Source organism: Hippocampus guttulatus, chromosome 12 (assembly GCF_054856545.1).
Source record: "Hippocampus guttulatus isolate MCC_2025c chromosome 12, RoL_Hgut_1.0, whole genome shotgun sequence".
Classification (NCBI taxonomy): Eukaryota; Metazoa; Chordata; class Actinopteri; order Syngnathiformes; family Syngnathidae; genus Hippocampus; species Hippocampus guttulatus.
Window position 1 is genome coordinate 19,709,476 of NC_141272.1, and position 19,154 is coordinate 19,728,629.

Here is a 19,154-nt window from a genome sequence, read left to right on the forward strand (position 1 = left end):
TTACATATTCTTTTATTGTTATGAGATTATTATTACTGTTGTTATGAAAACCTGATGTGCTTGTGAAAAAACGATGGCAGATTCGGAATTGGCGAAAAAACATGAGTTTACAAAACTTAATTGCAGCTCTGATTTTTTTTTTAAAAAACGAGTAAAAATCGTTTGCCAGTGTTGCTTTTTCAAGTAAAAATGACATGTTACAGCATATCGTACTGTTTGCTATGACAATAGAATGAGTAAGTATTTTAATCAGAGGACTAAAGGGTTAACCTTCCTCCATATGTTAAACGTAATTTGAAAACATGAACTGGATTGAGTCCAATACACAAAATTGTCCCAGCGCTGCCAATTGCCTGCGTTTCTGTGAACTCTCCAATGGACAATTTCGAATGCCGTCTACCCTAATGAATGTCTGTGTCCAGGCAGTGCAAGGAGAAAAGCTTCGCTTAGCACTCGATGATGAAGTGCAAACAGGCCATCATCGACTCTCATTGTTGGAGGGGGTTTGCAGCGTGAATCCCCGCACCTTGTGGGAAGTGGCTCCCACAGGAGACGTTCTGTGACATATGCATTAAAATAACACCTTGCGCTCACACCTCGCTCGGCGCTTTTGGCACACCAAAACCGATTGGATGTGACACGTTTACGCGGCGGTGCAGCGTAAAGACACTCGAAGCGAGTGTTGCTTGTGGAAATATTTCCCACATTCCCTGATGTGAACGGTGGGAGTATGGGATTTTAAAATATGGCAGTTAATGCACTCACTTCTCCCAGACAAGTCGTTTATTGATTTGAGTTAAATATGCGTTTATGTGATCGCTCACGTTTTTTTTTTGTGCCACAAATGGGTTATATCATTGATTTGAAATGAGCATTTCGGGGTTGGTGCCAATTCATTTCCGTGTCTAAAATGCCCTGCAGATAAATTCTACTTTAAATAGCTTTTGGCGTTTGCGCTCATTCAATTTAATGACATCACAGCGCATGGGATTTTAAGTGGAAGTGTCCAGGTTTGAGCTCTGGGGTAAGCCAAAAGAAACAATAGAAAGGAAAAAGTTGTGCAGAGAGCCAGTACAAATTGAATAGCGTTGTCTTTAGCTGTTCCAAATATTTTCATTCGTTTCTGTTAAGTCACTTAGGTCTGAGCAGTTAGGGGAGTTGAGAGGTTCAGCCAACTCAAAACGCACATGCATGAGCTTGCATTCAAGTACAAGCTCATGATCCTACACTATTTCTGTCACACTACTGTTTCTATATTTATGCATTGGAGAGTCATTTGACGTAAGACCGAAATAAATGGAAAATAAAGGACAACTAACTTCAATATACAGTATTTAAAGAGGAGATCAGAAAGCAAGTTTGTTTCGATTGTAATATGACAATATATGGATCACGAAAGCGTTCAGAGTAGGATTTGAAACTCATAATACAACGAACTAGGAACTGTGCAGGGAGGATTGGAAGATTGTTAAAATTGTCCATATTTATATGTAATTCGCAAAGAATGACGGCACGACATTCACGGAAGAAGTTTAGTCTTCTAGGGGCCCCTAGTGGCGGTGGTGGTGGTGGGATGGGGGTGTGGTGGGGGGGCTCCAATTGGCAATCCAGCCTTGACCCACCCCCATCACCCATCCCACCTATTATCCCCCTCTCTTCCCAGCCGGTGGCTGCTTCAAACTGTCAGGGAAGCAGGCTATAAAAGTGAGAGGGACGGCACTTCGGAGAATTGTGGTCCACACTGCACTGAACTTGTCACTTGTTGCTCAAAGAAGAACACTGCTGGGCCATAAAGGTGTCTTATGATCTGCGATTGCAAAACAATTGCAGGGATTGCGATTCTTTTTTTTTCTCTCTTTTTTTCCGGGTGGTGAAGAATCTCGCGGGCAGAAACCAGCAAACGGATCGCGGCGATGCTGGTTCCACGTGTGCTCCGCGCGGTGTTGTGCGTTCTCAGCTGCGTTTGTGCGTGCGTGGAAACCGCCTCACGCCTCAAGTCTCACTCGCTGCCTATCCAGTCTGAGAGAGAACCTCTGCCTTCTAAAGGCCTGTCAGGTAAAGAGCTCTATTACAACTAATTCGAGAAATATATGAATTATCATGGCGACAAGTTTTCTTTGGACAAAGTATTGATCGATATCTAAGTGTCCTTGTGGTTTAAGCCTCTCTCTCCTGCGTTGCTTCATGCGTAACGTAAAGGCATACATGTGAGTCATAACCACCTTTTTGATGCATGTGTAAAATCCCCGCGCGTTCAAAGCCTCTTGCAGCTTTTTACGAGGCAGTAAACGAGCCGGCAGAGCACCTCGATGTGTAATTCAGCAATGGAAAATCTAATCAATCGACGTTCCATGACAAGCATGTGCTCCTTGCAGATGATTCATTTCAAACTGAAGTGGCCCACAGTTTGGACTAGTTGAAGGAGTGCAATCATTTTAATAGGGGACAATGGAAATCTGTTTATTCTCAGCATGCACAAAACTAAATCAAGATGTTCCCATAGCAATAATAAAAGACACTAGCAGTGAGTCGAAACAGGAAGTGCTCTATTTCGACTAGTTTGTAACTGCAGTTCTCCTTTCATTTAATTGGCAAAAAAAAATTTAAATCTCATCATCAGCTTTTATGCACTACGTTGGATATAAATAATTCTCTTTAAAAGGAATAATCTGGAACGTGTCGTATAATACGCCAGGGAACCTCTGGTAATCGCCCTGTAGAAAGTTGAATGGCTCCCATGCGTGGAACCAAAATCTGTGAGGCATTCTGGGCGTTTCAATTCCTCTCCAACATGCCAGGGCATTGAGCTGTGCAGGATGTTGCTGGTTCACTGCAAATTGGATACTTTCTTTGTGTCACACATTTCTTGCTCGAAACCACCAGTTAGTGGTGAAGTCATGCCAAATTATTTATGTTGTAATGTTCTACCGAGTCAAGAATGTACTATTCAACATTTCTTCTCCAGGATGCTCATTTGGGGGTCGTTTCTATTCGCTAGAGGACTCATGGCACCCAGATTTGGGGGACCCCTTCGGTGTCATGCATTGTGTCCAGTGCCACTGTGACCCTGTAAGTTTTCAATGCAAACTACATGCTTTCTTTCCCTTATCACGCCATTTTGTAATCATCTCCACTGATGCCGTGCAGCAAAAGAGTCGCCGTGGAAAGGTATTTGGGAAAGTCAACTGCAAGAACATAAAGCAGGACTGTCCTGATCCAGACTGTGATGATCCCATCTTGTTGCCGGGACACTGCTGCAAAACCTGTCCAAAAGGTAATCTACATGTCTGTTAAAATCTGTCTCCATTTTCTTTTCTCGGATCAAGACTAGAGAATTATTTTTAATATTCATTTATTTATTCACCCATCCATTAACACAACCGCTTATGCTCACAAGGGTTGCGGGTGAGCTGGAGCCTATCCCAGCCATTTTCGAGCAAAAGATGGGGGTACACCCTGAACTGGTTGCCAGCCAATCGTCGGGCACATATAGACCAACGACCATTCACACTCGCAGTCACACCTAAGGACAATTTAGAGTAATCGATTAACCTACTGTGCATGTTTTTGCAATGTGGGAGGAGACTGAGAAAACCCACCCAGGCACGGGGGGGGGGACATGCAAACTCCACATAGGAAGGCTGGGGAATTGAACCCTGTAGCTCTGCACTGTGAGGCGGACATGCTAATCAGTCAACCACTGTGCTGCTCATTATTATTACTATTATTATTAGTAGTATTATTGTTATTATTATTATTATTATTATTGTCATTATTATTATTATTATTATTATTATTATCATCATTATTCTTACAAGCACCTTTCAAAAAACTCAAGGATATGGAACAATAAAATATTCCGGTTAAAATCATAGAAGAGAAATGCAAAACAAAATTTATATCTAGGTAAATTTTGCATAATTTGGTCAATAATGATAGACACCATTGAATTTCATTTTAGAAAAACATGATTTTTCTGATATAAATACTGTATTTGAATTGGTGGCAGTTGTTATCATTGAAAATGTATTTTTTTTCTAAGAAAAAAGGATATTCTTCAATTGAAAAAACTTGTTTAAACAGGTTTACCAATATTCATTGAATTGTAAAATTATACAGGACATGCGTCTATGTATATACAGTATACCAGGGGTGTCAAACTCATTTTTGTTGCGAGCCACATTATAGTTACGGTTTCCCTTCAAGGGCCGTTATGAATTTTGGGAAACCATATAAATGTTTAATCACCGCCACATATTACATACACAGCGCACAACAAATTGATGGATAACTAGTTTTAAAATTAGAAGTCAAAAATAACGACTGTTATTGTGAATTACATATGACAATTTGAAATTTTGGTTCAGACTTTAACAAGCATCATGGAACTTGACATGCTTGATTTGCTCTCGCTGGCCACATAAAATGAAGTGGCGGGGCCAGATCTTGCCCCCGGGCCTTGACTTTGAAACCTGTGCAATATACGTTCATGCTCACTTACATATGTGGAATGGCAGTTTCAGAAGAATGGATCATCAATTGGGCGGCATAAGGAGATTAATTGATTGTCCAATTAAGATGGGACAAAGTCTGGCCAAAATCTCTTCACTAACGTAAACACACCGCCAATCCATTTAGCCTCACGGTGTTGCCGGGCTTGCCGACACACAGCTGCACATATTCAATTCCATCTTATTAAAATATTGCTCCACTGATGCACGCATGTACACACAAGCGCAAACTGTGTGGGGGATTGGGTGTTTTTTCGGTGTCTGGTAATGGAATGGAAAATAAAAGGTAAAGCATCGCAGCCTCCATCAGGGGGACAACACTGAGTTCTGTATGTGTGTGTGTGTGTGTGTGTGTGTGTGTGTGTGTGTGTGTGTGTGTGTGTGTGTGTGTGTGTGTGTGTGCGCGTGCGTGTCTCCTGTCAAACTCAGGATAGGGTCAAGACTGCGTATGTGTTATGGTTATGGTTGACGAAAAAGGTTGAGTGCATTTTGTATTTGTCTTAGCTTTGGCTAAAGGCAGCTTGCATATTTGTGCAAGTGATGGAAAATGTGTGTGTGTGTGTGTGTGTGTGTGTGTGTGTGTGTGTGTGTGTGTGTGTGTGTGCATGTAGCTGGTGCACCTGAGTGTTGACTATTACTAGGTTGGGGGACCTTGAGTGTGACACTACCCAGAAGCCAAGTGCGTGTGCCCTGTGGAGCATTGACAAGTGATGATGTGTGTATGCAAATCAGACACCAAGAGAGAAAGCAGTATGTCCGTTCGGTTTCTTAAAAAAAAATAAAAAAATCTGGTGTATATTGTGGAAAAATAACAATAGCTTAACAAGGTGTCAGTGCTTTGGCATTTGATCACGTGAGTGCAAGAATTTATATTGTGATATAATTCCCCTAACAGAAATGACGATCCATCAGTTTCGGGTTACAGGTCAGTAAGAGAGCCGAGATTTGTTCTTTGGGCAAATGTACAACATCCTGGATGTGTTCCCCAGCCAATTGCAGGACACATACACAGTGCCATGACATAGTATTTGCCCCTTTTTACATGATTTCCCCACGTTGACTTTTCAGATATTCAAATATAAAGCTTAGACAAAGATAAGTAAATATAAAACACAGTTTTAAATTTTGATTTCCATCCATCCATCCATTTTCTGATCCCCTTTATTCCGACAAGGGTTGTGGGGTGTGCTGGAGCCTATCCCAGCTGACTTCGGGCAGTAGGCGGGGGACAACCTGAACCGGTTGCCAGCCCATCGCAGGGCAAAATTTGATTCATAAAGGGAAAAATATATTCAATGCTAATTGGCCCTGTGTGGAAAAGTACTTTGTTAAATGGTGACTTGAATCTGGCTAATCACATTTTTTCCGTTCATTTTTACGGATATCACCCAAGCCGGATTACCACCAGACCTGTTCAATCAAGAGAACAGAACATGTCTGGCAAAATGACGCTGGTCAAAAAAAAAAATCTCAAAAAAGCTACAACAGAATGTAGTGATCCAAAGAAATTCAAGAAAGGATGAGAAATAATTCATTGACCTCTACCAGTATGGAAATGGTCACAAGGTCATAGCACTGTCACAGTTTAGCCCCTCCATCATTTAATTTAAAATATATTTACTTTCTCAACCCCTCCAATGTATCGGTTATCTGTATTGGGTTATCTTGGGTTATGATCTTAAAAATTAATGTAGCAAAAAGTAAGAATTTGACAAGAGAGCAAATATTTTGTTTCCCGGCACTGTTGACAAACAACCACACATTCACATTCAGATCTCATGACAATTTAGAGTCTACAATTAACCCAATTTGCATGCTTTTGAAATTTCGGAGGAAGTCAGAACATTCCGGTGTATTTTTAATGGAGTGGGAGAATCTTTCACAAAGTTCTGAACTCCCGTTTGATGCCCAAATATTGCTGTGGAGTTAGAGCATTAGCGTCAGGATTCAAGGTTGCCCTTCTCAATCCTCTTTGCAAAGGAGCATGAACTCAACACGGATTTTTTTTTTTTTATTAGGCAGTGTCTGATGTCTACTACATGCTTTTCATCTTTCTCACTTGCCACGCTTCCTCTTTGGCTGCCCATGTTCACATATTTCATCCTCAAATGCAAATGCAGGAACAAAGGCAAACAGCTGACACTATTGTCACATCTGTCCACCAGACTTTGGGGAACACGTAGCAGGGTGTGCTTTGAGAACGTTGTTTGGCCTTGCCAGATAAAAGAGAATACTCGCTCCCATACCCAGAAGAGAAATAACATTTACGATATAAGTGCTTAAAATGTGACTTGAACTTAATTCGTTTGCTGTCGTTGTAGTTGTGGCAAATTTGGATACATTCCCGCAGCGTTTGGTTCTTCTTCTACGTGCAGGCGAGGAAGGCAAGAAACGAACTAATCCGATTCCGGACAGCTTTGAGTATTTCCATGAAAAGGGCAAAGGCAAGGAGGACGACCTGCACAAATCTTACAACGACAGATCCTACCTGAGCTCGGAGGACATGGGCCCGGAGGAGAGCCGCACTGGTGAGTTGGAACACCCACAGATGGACCACCAAAAAAAAACCCCTTAAAAACTGACATCACTCATGGCATATTAATTTCGAAAAAAACCATTTGAGCCAGCATGTGTTGCAGACAAAATTACTCACCCTCTCTGCAGACTTTGTAGCGCTGTTGACAGGAGTGACAGAATCATGGCTGCCAAGCTCCAGCGCAGTTGCCAGAGCGCGCTTCTCTTTGACCAGAACCAGCCTGGCCTTCTCCATCACGTACCAAAAGTAAACAGTCGCTAAGAATGAGCAAAACAAGAGCGTAAGTAGATGATTGCCACCACTCCACTTATATAATTGATTGTTATTCCAGAATGGCTCGTCCCAGTAAAATCCTCTTCCTGGGTACAGATGGCGCCGCTGCTTTTGAGTACAAAGTCCCCAAGGGACAGTCAGACATGGTAAGACTTCATCTGGAAAAAGAAAATCATCATGCTTCTGTTAGCAGTGTTTTCATGATGTGTGCATGGATATATCTATGTGCTTCCTGAGAGACAAAATAACGACCGTAGTCATGTATGCATTGACTTCGTGCCTTTTTTTTGGGGGGCGGGGGGGCAAAAGTCACACCGCAGCAATAAACAGCGGCGCACGCACACGCAGTCTCTGGCTTCATGAGATCCCTTAAACATGAATCACTTTGGCTGCAAACAAGTACTCACTCGAATGGAGAAAACGGAATAGCTCAGGGAAACTGAGTGTCTGCATTAAAAAAAACGAAACTATCATCATAAATTTGTCAGCGGTTATATGGATGTAACGGTAGTAGCCTGACATGCATGTCAGCATTTTCCCCGATGTCTAAAGCGATCGCTACGCATCACCTCCTGCCAAAATACACATATGGCACATTCCATTTCGGGCTGAGCTCCGTAACGCAGGAGCCCCTTAAACACAGGTCCCAGAAATTGGCCTATTATTATTTTTAGATAAATGTCAGTGTCAAACACCAGACAGCCGTGTAGAAAACACTCCAGCGCATAAAAGGAATGAGAGGGAATGAGGGAGTGTGCCTGAGCAAAACTTTTGGGAAGGAGCGGATTTTTCACATGTTACATCACCGCCTAGCAAGGGGACAAACACGCGCTAATTAGAATGGAGATTACCCCTGAACTCTGAGTTATGAGGCGCAGGCACGCGCACACGTTTCTTCTCCTGCAGCCCGGGGGTGAAAGAAAAGTCACTTGTTTGATGCGTTGTCTACGAGCGTCATTGGATAAATGCTTGTCCGTCGATCCAAATCTGCGCTGTCGAGAATGAATAGTCCCAGATTTACTCATTTTGTTTTTTCTTTTGTTTTGGACAGATCTGCGGTGTATGGAAAAACGTTGCCAAGCCTTTTCTACGGCAGCTGCAGAATGAGCAGTTGCACATAAGCATGAGTGCGTCAACCGGTAGACCGGAGGAAGTGGAAGGGAAGGTCATCAAACACAGGGCTCTGTTCGCTGGTGAGCTTTTCTGGGATGTCGCAATGCATCGCATTGTCGATCTCTAATTACTGGTATTTCTTAATCTGGTGATCACCGACTGACGCAAATTCTAGGACTCTTGGAAAAATCAAAGGAGCCTTCATTAAATATAACAAGACCTTTCATGTTGCAATTTTGGTTTGAAGCAGCCAATTTGGGACGCAAAATAAAAAAGACTCAAGGATCTCAGCATGAACTAGAACAAAAGTCTTTCATTTTGGTTTTATGCTGCAATTTTTGGGTGAATTTCAGGTTCCCAAATTTGATAGACTCTCACAAGGGAATTTACCCAAATCAGCTCTGATCAGTATCCTTGATCAGTGATTCTCAAACGGAGGTCCAAGTACTCCTCAGGGGGGTACTTTAAGACACCTCAGCGGATTACCGGTACTTGAGATTTTAAAATCGATTTGAAATGCAAAAAAAAATAACAGGGCTTGGTCACATCAGTTACCTCCCTGCGATCAAGAATGACTAAGATCCTCAGGGAAGCACGAGCCCGAGTGTCTCACTAAAATGTCTCACCAAAGACAAAAAAAGACTCAGCTCAGTACAACAGTGCAATGTTCAGTTTTGACAGTTTTCTTTTTTAATTATCAAGCCGATATTTCAAAACTTTTTTGCAAATCATTTTTTAATTTAAAATTAATTGAATGGTTTCTTTTTATGAACAAGTCCTTAATATTATCCCAAAGGAGAACGCTTTAAGTTGAATTATTTTTAGGTACTCAAAACCATATTTATAATTCAGTTCCTTCTTTCTTTCGTTTTTTCAGTTATATTTCTAGATATCCAAATAGCTCAACCGATATGACTAAAAACACAGTTCCCGAAGTTGAATAAATCAGACACTGATGGCACAGCACTCCGGGGTTTTTTTTCCTTTCCAAAATGCTTTGCACTGGTTAACGCTGTACTTGGCTGAAAAGATATTTCACAATGGCTACATCAAGAAGAAAAGATCGAGAAGCACTGCCCTTAGACAAAGGTGCACAAAGGCTGAATTGTGCCCTCCATCTTGCCATTGCAGAGCATGGCACGTTTTTTAGGGGGGGAGGGTTTGCCATGAAAACAGGAGTTAATATTATAACATGGCGTATGATGATGATGACGATATCACGGAAATTTGAATATCACGATATCACCGCAATCGTTACATCCCGAATCTCACCAGACGATTAATGTCTTTTTAACTAGTTTACATCGCTACACTGCATCCCATGACATTCTGCAGGTGTCCCTAATGGAGTGACCAGTGAATTGGTTATCATGTGTTTATTATCTTGTACTCAATAATCTCAATGTTTACAAAGTGGCAGAGTCGTATGCACATTTCCGAAGGTCCGTAAGCGAATACAAATACTCAGTTTATGTTTATTATTCATTGCGGACAGAGACATTCAGCTCAACGCTGACGTCAGAGGAGGAGAACGCAGGCATGGGAGGCATCGCCATGTTGACGCTAAGTGACACGGAGAACAACCTCCACTTCATCCTCATTCTTCAAGGCCTTATCAAAAACAAAGACAAAGGTGGAGGAAGTGGGTTGACTTGAAAATACTGTATAGAATGAGGGAACTCGTTTATTTGACTTTAGGGGAAAGAAAAGACATTTCTGTTGTGGTTTATCACTTCATCACTCATTCTGTCTTTGCATCTATTACAAGTCTTAAAAGTAAGGTTCAATTTTGCCGTCTCTTTTTTTTTTTTGGTCCACAGAACCCCTTCTGCTTCCCATTCGTGTGCAACTGCTTTATAGGCAACACGTCCTGAGAGAGATCCAGGCCAATATCACATCTCATGTGAGTAATTTTCAAAGCAGCTGACAACTATTTCGACAAATAAACAGCACGAAAAATAAACTGCAAGAGCGCTTTCATAAAGGCATTGCGAACTAGTCTCCTCACACGTGCTCCGAGATTTCGTCATTGATCTTTCTGCACTGTTTACAGTAAACTGTAAAAAAGAAAAAAAATCCACGCTTTTAAGTGAATAAAATGTATCAGGTATGTAAATGTAAAATTTTGTAAACTCGTAACCAATGGTGACAAATGGTGAATAGACACAAAACCTCCATGGTAGCATATAATAAGTGGGGTAGTTTAAGGGTTTTGATTCCAGATTTAAAATTAGGAGGTTGCTGTATTTAAAGAGCCCAAGATACAGTAAGACGCCCTCTCTTTCCCTCAGAGATGGATGTGGTCTGACTACCACATCCTAGCGCTGTTGTCACCATCGCTCTGATCCGAGCTCACTTATCTGAGTTATGATAAAAGAAAAAAAAAATGGATTGAAGAATGAGAGGAAACAGCAAAGAAGAAAAATTGTTTTAGTGCAAGAGAGTGTCTCTTTGCCGGAGACAGATGTGAGGCCGGGATGAGGGACGGAGGGAGGCGCTCGACGGAGGATGGACTGCATCCACACTTCTCACACATGCCGGTGGTTAGTGGTCTGTGGGCTGAGATGGATGGAGAGAAGAAAAGGGAGGGGAGGAGAATCGATGAAAAGAGAGCCTGGTTTTAATTCTGCCTGGAATGGCGTGAAGGACCGACGCGTCTCTTTCAGGCCTGTCAGCGAGCGTGACCATGTGAAAAAGTTTGCGCTCAGCTGCCGCCGCGGCTTCTTTTTTAATGTCCTTGAAGTCCAGCTGACTCATTGTGAATCAAGCAGAGTGACTAAGGCATCCGAAAACATGTCACACATCATCCTTCTTTCTCCGTTGTGGATTTCATACTTTGTGAAGGGTGTGAAAGAACATCAGTACTTCACCCCATACTCTCCTCCTGATTGTGTCCGTTACACGTTCAGTTCTTTTGGCTCCTCCCAGCATGGATTTATTGGATACGTATATTTATACTGAGTTATATTTATACTGAGCTGAAGCCCCACTGTCACAAAAGTAAAATCTCTTCATCGCTCGTGTTCATCTGCGCTGTTCATCGAGCATTGCGCTCCAGTGCACTCAGCGATGTGCATCTTTCTAGAGTGTAGTCACTCTGCGAGGAATTCATCTCAGCATGCAACTGCAACGCAAGCCAGCTTTTGAAGGCATTGTTTTTACGCGAGTCCTTGGATACCTTGAACATGGCCATTTGTAGTCTTGATGCACTTTTGGTTGAGCAAATTCCTCTGCGGGAGATTTTATTCTTCCTTCGCTCTGTTGCTTGGCTTGGCTGTCCTTCGCTCATTTTTGTGAGATGTTTTTTTAGGGTGTAAACAGCTGGTTGATATTTGATGTGTTCATTCTGGGTTTAATGACTGTGGTTGGATACGGGAGGGAGGATTTTTCAGTTCAATGACTTTTATTATTTGTGCAATCAGCATCTTACTTTCTGTTTGACCGGTTCAATCTGTGCAGGATCCAGATTTTGCGGAGGTGCTGACAGACCTGAATAGCCGTGAACTCTTTTGGCTCTCTCGCGGGCAGCTCAAGATCGCCGTGGCAACAGAGGGTCACCGTTCCCAGCAGATCTCAGGATTCATTACTGGCAGAAAATCCTGTGACAGTAAGTACAACCAAACGCATGCCTAGTTGAGACTGGACACGGTTCTGGGAAATGTCTCATGTCATTGTTAAAAAAAAAAAAAATGCACAAAAATATGTTTGGTTACGTCTTTGCGTCGGAGATCTTAAGTGCGCTGTTTTGCCTTTCCCCATAGCATTTCTCCCTTACAGTTCTGAGGAAGAATCTCTGGAGTTTTCATGTTCTCTCCATGCTTGCATGTTATTTTTCACACACACAGCGAAAGTTGGCTTGCACGCCTTAAGGTCACAGTCCGCTGGACCTGACAGTCCTCGTCGGTTGTTACTGTTGGTGCTATGATGTCATGTGTGAAGAATTTGAACCCAACATGATCTTTTCACTCTCACCTCTGGTCTCTTTTCTTCCTCTTCTTGATCATTCAGTCTCTGAGCACATCTATGGCCTCGTTCGTTCTGCTTTTTTTTCCCTTGCCCCTTTTTTCATTTTTTATACACTGTTCTCTCCCCTCTGCTTCTAATTCCCGCTGAATCCTTTTAAGCCTACTGCATTCAGCGAGGGTTACCTCATACCAAGACTTTACCTTGGGTGTGTTTTTGTGAATGCGCCACACAGCGCGACCACATATGCTATAGTCATATGGATCTGCAAGGTCTCACATAGGATCAGATGTTGTCGGTCATAAAGGTGCCCTCGTTGACTTTTCATTAGACATGTGCATGCTAACACAGTGTGAGTGTGGCACACACCTCTTTACCCTAAACCAAGAAGCAAATATGACAGTCGTCGTTGTCTCATTTTGCATGCTGTCACACGACAGCAGTCTGAAGGGAGATTTTGATGAAAGTCGCTTATGTGTGGTTCAGCTATCCAAAGCGTGCTGTCCAGCGGTGATGCGCTGACTCCTGGGAAGACAGGAGGCACGGGCTCCGCCATCTTTAACCTTCATGACAACGGCACGTTGGATTATCAGGTATGGATCTGTTTGGAACCAATGTTAATTTTCATTTTACGCATTTCTCATGTACAAGTGGAAAAAGTCTTTTGCTAGCTTGTTGTTTCAACGACCTTAGCTAGAGCTTCTGACTATTATAAAGTGTTGAGTTTATTATTTCTCTATTTTTTATGTTTACAGTAAATTTGTAATACTGATGATGTTTGTTTGGTGGATTCTCATAAGAAAATAAAGTAATATCAGCAATTTCAATGTAAATTCCATATCTGTTCCCCCGTTCTCAGATTCAAGTTGCAGGTCTTACCGGAGACATGATCGGCCTCACAATCGAGTTGAAACCACGGCGGCGAAACAAGCGCTCTGTACTGTACGACTTAACGCCAGAGTACAATAAGGCCACGGGAAGGGCAGTGGGCAGCTGGAGTCGCTTGGAGGCCCGAAGCATTCACATGCTGCTGCAGAATGAACTCTTCATCAATGTGGCTACGGGTCAAAACCAAGATGGGGAACTACGGGGCCAGATCAAAGCACTGCCCTATAGTGGCCTGGAGGCTCCGAGGCATGGTAAGGATCATTGGTCGACACGATTGGAGCAATTCAACATTCGCGAAACCATCCCTACAACTCATTCAATTGTTTACTTGGTCCTCTAGAGTTGCCCACCCCACTTGCCGGCCACTTTGTGTCGCCCCCAATTAGAACCGGCGCTTCTGGCCACGCCTGGGTATCGGTGGACAAATATTGTCACCTTCATTATGAGATTGTTGTGGCTGGCCTCAGCAAGGCTGATGACCTGACCGTGAACGCCCATCTGCACGGCCTCGCTGAGATCGGGGAGCTGGATGACAGCAATATCAATCACAAGAGACTGCTGACTGGATTCTACGGCTCACAGGTACATCACCACAAATACTGTCGAGACTTGCAGTCCTGGCTCCACAGGCCCACAAACGCAGAACCCGGACACAATCTCTGTCTGTTTCAACCCATCGCTCGTCTCCTCCAGGCTCAGGGAGTGTTGAAGGACATCAGTGCAGAATTACTGCAGCACTTGGACCAAGGAACGGCCTTCATCCAGGTCAGCACTAAGCTGAACCCAAGGGGAGAAATCCGTGGAAGGGTATGTGAAGAAAAGTTTCCTTGTTACACATCGGCCAGTTTATTTGTGTTTCCTGGTCTGTCTTATTGAGTGATCATATTTTCATTCAGAATAAGTCTCAATAGAGCTTGACGCGGACTTTTATTAGTTGTCTTGGGGCGGATATTTCCTCAAACATTTAAAGTCCAACGGTGTGGTTAAAAACTGCCTGATGGATAAAGAATATTGAAATGTGAGGAAAAATCAGTCTGCACGTAAAACATAGCACCTTTATTTTATAACTGCAAGCAAAGCTACAGGACGTTGACCCGACCTACACACGTGCTCTTGTAAAACAACTATTTTATATGACAAGCATTTTACGGCGAAGCTTACAAATGTACTCCAGATCCCAACACGACATAGCAAAGAGAGGATGCATCATCTGGCAACTCATCCATGTCTGCCATCTTGTGGTAAATGGTGAAATCACAACTTAAAACTACATTCGACCACTGCATACTCTCGGTTCGGCACCCGTGGTTTGCATAATCGATACTTTTTTCTGTCCATTTAAAATAGTTTTTCTCCGATTTTTTTCCCCAAAAAATAGAATGAATGTTAATTAGCATTTTTTTGGATGGATATTTTAGTTTTGTAAAAAAACATGATTTATTGGCAACCAGTTCAGGGTGTCCCCCGCCTACTGCCCCAAGACAGCTGGGATAGGGTCCAGCAATTGACCCTTGAGAGTAATGGATCAGAAAATGTATGGATGGATCGCAAAAAAAACATTTGAGTCCATCTGTTTGAATATCAATCTGGTCCACCACATAAATAGTAAACAGAGAAGTTCCAACATCTCACTGTCCTCTCTTTCAATGTTCTTTACAATCTTGTCATTTGTCCAGGTCCATGCACCCAACAACTGCGAGTTTGGGATTAAAGGGGACGTTGATGAGGCCGAGTTTGATGACCTTTTTGTCAAAGATCCCGAAAGGTTGAAGAAAGACCCTCATACCTGCTCCTTTGAGAACCAGTACCACGCTCACGGAGCCAGCTGGACTCCCAACTATGATAAATGTTTCTCCTGTAGCTGCCAGGTAATTAAAAAGAAACCTAATAAGACATACGTTTGAAAGTTGAAACTGCAAGGAAATGTGGTTGTTCTTTTTCAAGTGTGATCCTAACTGCAGGGAAATCCCATTTTTCTCTCTCCGTAGAAGCGAACTGTGATCTGTGATCCCGTAATCTGCCCGGTGTTGACATGTTCCCAAACTATCCAGCCCGACGATAAATGCTGCCCAATCTGTGATGGTGAGAATCTTGTGAAATGATGTTACACCAGCGTGCCATATGAGATCATCAGGCATGCTACGGAAAATTTTCCAATTTCACTAGATCCTTAAATTATTTCTGTAGTACAAATATTGTGTCTTTGTTCATCTATCTATGCCAGTGACATATCGTCACAGGCAGAGCAATGTAACAGTCTTCCACTAGATGGCAATTAACCTATTTGCCTTTTGTGTATTTTTTTTTAAACCGATCACGGTATTTGTTTTGATGATGTTGGATTCAATTCAAATGTTGTATTACTAACTTTACTGGTAGTATGCATCCTGCTTTTGGTATGTAATGATGAGTTATGCCTGCATTCCTTTGTTGCCATCCAGAGAGGAAGGACGCAAAGGACACAAAAGCTCTTGAAAAAGTGGAAGAAAATCCTGAAGGTGGGTGTTTTTCTTCCTCGCATCTGGAATTTGTTTGTGTCGTGCGTCTGTTTGCAAGTATAGACTGCAAATCATTTGGGTATTTCCCTGCCAGCTGTCGTCATCGTAACAATCGAATGTCTTTCTCTTAGGTTGTTATTTTGAGGGAGACCAGAAAATGCATGCCCCAGGAACGACATGGCATCCTTTTGTACCTCCCTTTGGTTACATTAAATGTGCCGTCTGCACTTGCAAGGTACACATGCACCAGCACTCACATCTGGCTTTACTTTGCAAGGCCCCTGATGGGTCATTTAACTTGTGTTAGCTCCCAAGGAACAGGTCTGAAGACATGTCTCTTGTATGCTTAGTATAGGGGGTCCTCAGTTTACGCCGATCCCGACATACGAGAGTTCAAGTTTACAAGACGAAATGAAGTCGTTTGTGCAGTGGCGTTAGAATACATCGTCAGGTGGCACACAAAGGCGTGCTTGCTTACCGACAAAAATACTTTTCTTTTTGTTGATTGTTTCAGATTTTCATGCATCAATGTCACGTTGCTTTTATGTCATTGGGTCATTTTTTGCTTGGATTCATAAATGGTAGTCACCTCTCACAGGGCTCAACAGGCGAGGTACACTGCGAGAAAGTGACGTGTCCCCCGGTGACATGCAGTCATCCCGTGAGACGAAATCCGTCGGACTGCTGTAAAGAATGTCCGGAGGAGGAGAAGACACCCAGCGCCCTGGAACACACCGACATGATGCAGGCGGATGGGCCGAGACACTGCAAATTTGGCAAGAACTATTACCACAACAGCGACAACTGGCATCCATGGGTGCCCTTGGTGGGAGAGATGAAGTGCATCAACTGCTGGTGTGATGTAAGTACTGTATTGTCAAAGCTAAGCGATGTGAACCCAGCCATTATGGACAAACGTATTGAAATTAAACACTTTGGGGCATAAAGCCAGCCCTCGTGACACCCCTTATACTGTACTGCTAAACCAATGGCGGGGCGGGCTTTCATTGATGACCGAGGGCGCGTTAGTAATATAAAGCTGAAGAGAAGTTACAAATTTCAAGTTACGCTTCAAGTGTCGCAGTAGTTTTGTCCATGCTCTTGCGTAAGTAAGACCTGTGTCAAAGTTAGGCTCATCATGTTTTAATTTAAAGGATGTTTTTTTGACCTCAAAGAATTCAACTCAAATATGTATGTTGTGATACAGTACAACTTTTGCTTTCGTTTTCCATCCAACAGTACCAATGGTTTGTGCTAAGATGGCGGCCTTTGTGTGGTTCGCCCTGTTTTCTGTCTATAGCCAATAACTCACCTTAGGGCACAGGAACTAGCTAGCATCCTATGGTTGCATCCTGCACATTGTCATAGAAAAGAAGGCTCATGTGTTTCACAAAAGTAGTGACTTGCGGTGCATGAGATAATCTAATTGGCAGAAATTTCCCTTGAGAGCACCAAAACCGAACTAATCGGAAAATAAATATTGCACTTACATTCTTTAGATATCCAAAGTGGAAGTAGTTGCGTTGCCTCTGCCAGTGTCAATAAGGTTTGCTTTTGATTTTCATTTCCACTTTAATAAATAATAACGTGTCTGTGTTTTGTTTTGGAACGATGGCCAGTCCCTCTGGGTTTCATTTAATAAAAGTGAAAAATGAAGCAGCAGCTCTTTCTCCAAATATGTGGGCCCCCCCCCTGCCCTCCAACAATATATCAAACTAATGTCCCTTTATTATGTCCCACAGCATGGTGTGACCAAATGTCAGCGAAAGCAATGTCCAGTGCTTACCTGCTCCAACATCACTCGCAGAGACGGCTCGTGCTGTCCTGACTGCATCGGTGCGTGCTCATCACACCTCTAAAGTTTGCTACACCCTCGACTGCTTGCCAGCCAATTGCAGTTAATCATCCATTCGAATCAGAAATGAAATCTTATGCATCTTCCCCCACTTTGTTTCCTGTAGATACGAGAGGCGACGATGAACTCGTCATGAAGGCTCTCGACAAACAGACAAGCCAGACACTGACCTAACCCAGAACACTCAAATAACCCAGATGATGACTTTGCCAACCCTTCACCCAAACCCAGAGCTGCACACTGGGCCCATCAAGTTCCACCCCCCCCCACCCCCACCATCTCCCACCCACCTTGTCGTCAGCTTTAAGATTGTAAAAGACAGAAAGGAGCACAGGAGGAGAATGAGAAGATGAAAACTTTAACGAATGACAGAATTTTCCAAGGGATTAGTGACCTTGGAGAGGACCAAACAGACGCTACAAACTAGCAGACCTCCGCTTCCTGTCTTGAAATTTTCCTGGAGATTTTTGCTTGCTTAAAAAAAAAAAATAGTCAGCAGCTTAACAAGGCAGCTTTGCAGCATTTGAATGGAAGCTTTAGGCTGTTTAGTGAGATTCAGTTGAACGTCGCTGACAGGCCTTCTCTTTTGGAGCACAGCCATAGATACTGTACTATAGCTACTTCAAGTGCTCTCACTGGACAATGTAAGACACGCATGAATGTGTGCATCTGTCTGAATCCAAGTGTGTGTGTGTGTGTGTGTGTGTGTGTGTGTGTGCGTGTGATGCCTTGTAAATTACAGTTTAACAGCTGTACAGATAGACATGACAGCAATCATTCTGAGTGGCAAGGCCCATTTCAACTTTTAGAGAAAAGTGAAACAGGGACAGCGTTTGTTTTTCTTTGTTTTGGGGGCATTTCAGTGAGTTACCAAAATGATTCTTGTCCCCTTAGAGTGTATTTCCACACAAGTGAACCCATCAATGTTTTTCTTTTTCTATTTTTCTTGGGGGGGGGGGGGGGGGAGCATTGAAATCACATTGAGAAGCTCCAAGATGCTTTGTTGCTTCTTTTTTCGCTGCCAACCTTGAGCCTCTTGTTGATCTCAGTTTTGCTCTGTTTCACTTGTTCCTATTTTGCCACCTGTCTGTTTAGAGTAAAGTAATATTGTCAGATTTGTTTTCAAATGAAGAACATGAAGCTGGTTTGTATTTGTATTTATTGAATGGTGTGGAGCACAAATAAAACAGATGATGGGAACATCTGCGGTGGTGTTTTTGATACTCCTAATCCCTCATTTTCTTTTCATGCTTAATTCATTTTCATGATGTCATTTTGTGGGCTGAAATATGTGGCACAGAAACTGAATCTGAATCATTTATATTTGAAGTTGAATTGCTTAACTTGAATAAGCACATTGAAAACCTGAATTTGTTACCCTTTGGAGAAGAAAAAAAAACAATAAAGACGTACTGACGACAGGCTTCGTTTTGATACATTGCGAAATATACAGTAATCCCTCGTTTAACGCGGGTGTTACGTTCCAAAAAGAACCCGTGATGGGTGAAATCCGTGAA

At 42.7% G+C, this 19,154-nt stretch overlaps 1 protein-coding gene across 1 annotated transcript; it reads left to right on the forward strand.

The window, feature by feature from the left end:
• The first annotated feature begins 1,742 nt into the window (after positions 1-1,742).
• chrd (chordin) lies at positions 1,743-18,837 on the forward strand. Its single transcript, XM_086126320.1, has 21 exons — positions 1,743-2,055; positions 2,966-3,069; positions 3,148-3,274; positions 6,887-7,039; positions 7,176-7,293; positions 7,379-7,466; positions 8,372-8,513; positions 9,929-10,066; positions 10,254-10,336; positions 11,893-12,040; positions 12,883-12,989; positions 13,256-13,535; positions 13,625-13,866; positions 13,978-14,091; positions 14,961-15,152; positions 15,273-15,366; positions 15,726-15,782; positions 15,914-16,017; positions 16,381-16,644; positions 17,525-17,618; positions 17,744-18,837. Exons 1-21 carry the CDS (start codon positions 1,914-1,916, stop codon positions 17,809-17,811), a joined length of 2,859 nt encoding a protein of 952 aa, XP_085982446.1. The 5' UTR covers positions 1,743-1,913; the 3' UTR covers positions 17,812-18,837.
• Positions 18,838-19,154: the final 317 nt, after the last annotated feature.

What these genes read in the sequence shown, in the direction of transcription:
- chrd (XM_086126320.1), top strand. Translation starts at nt 1,914, where the DNA reads ATGCTGGTTCCACGTGTGCTCCGCGCGGTGTTGTGCGTTCTCAGCTGC. An exon ending in TGGCAGAAAATCCTGTGACA is followed by an intron (nt 12,041 to 12,882) that starts GTAAGTACAACC and finishes TGTGTGGTTCAG; the next exon opens with CTATCCAAAGCGTGCTGTCC. An exon ending in GTGCTGTCCTGACTGCATCG is followed by an intron (nt 17,619 to 17,743) that starts GTGCGTGCTCAT and finishes TGTTTCCTGTAG; the next exon opens with ATACGAGAGGCGACGATGAA.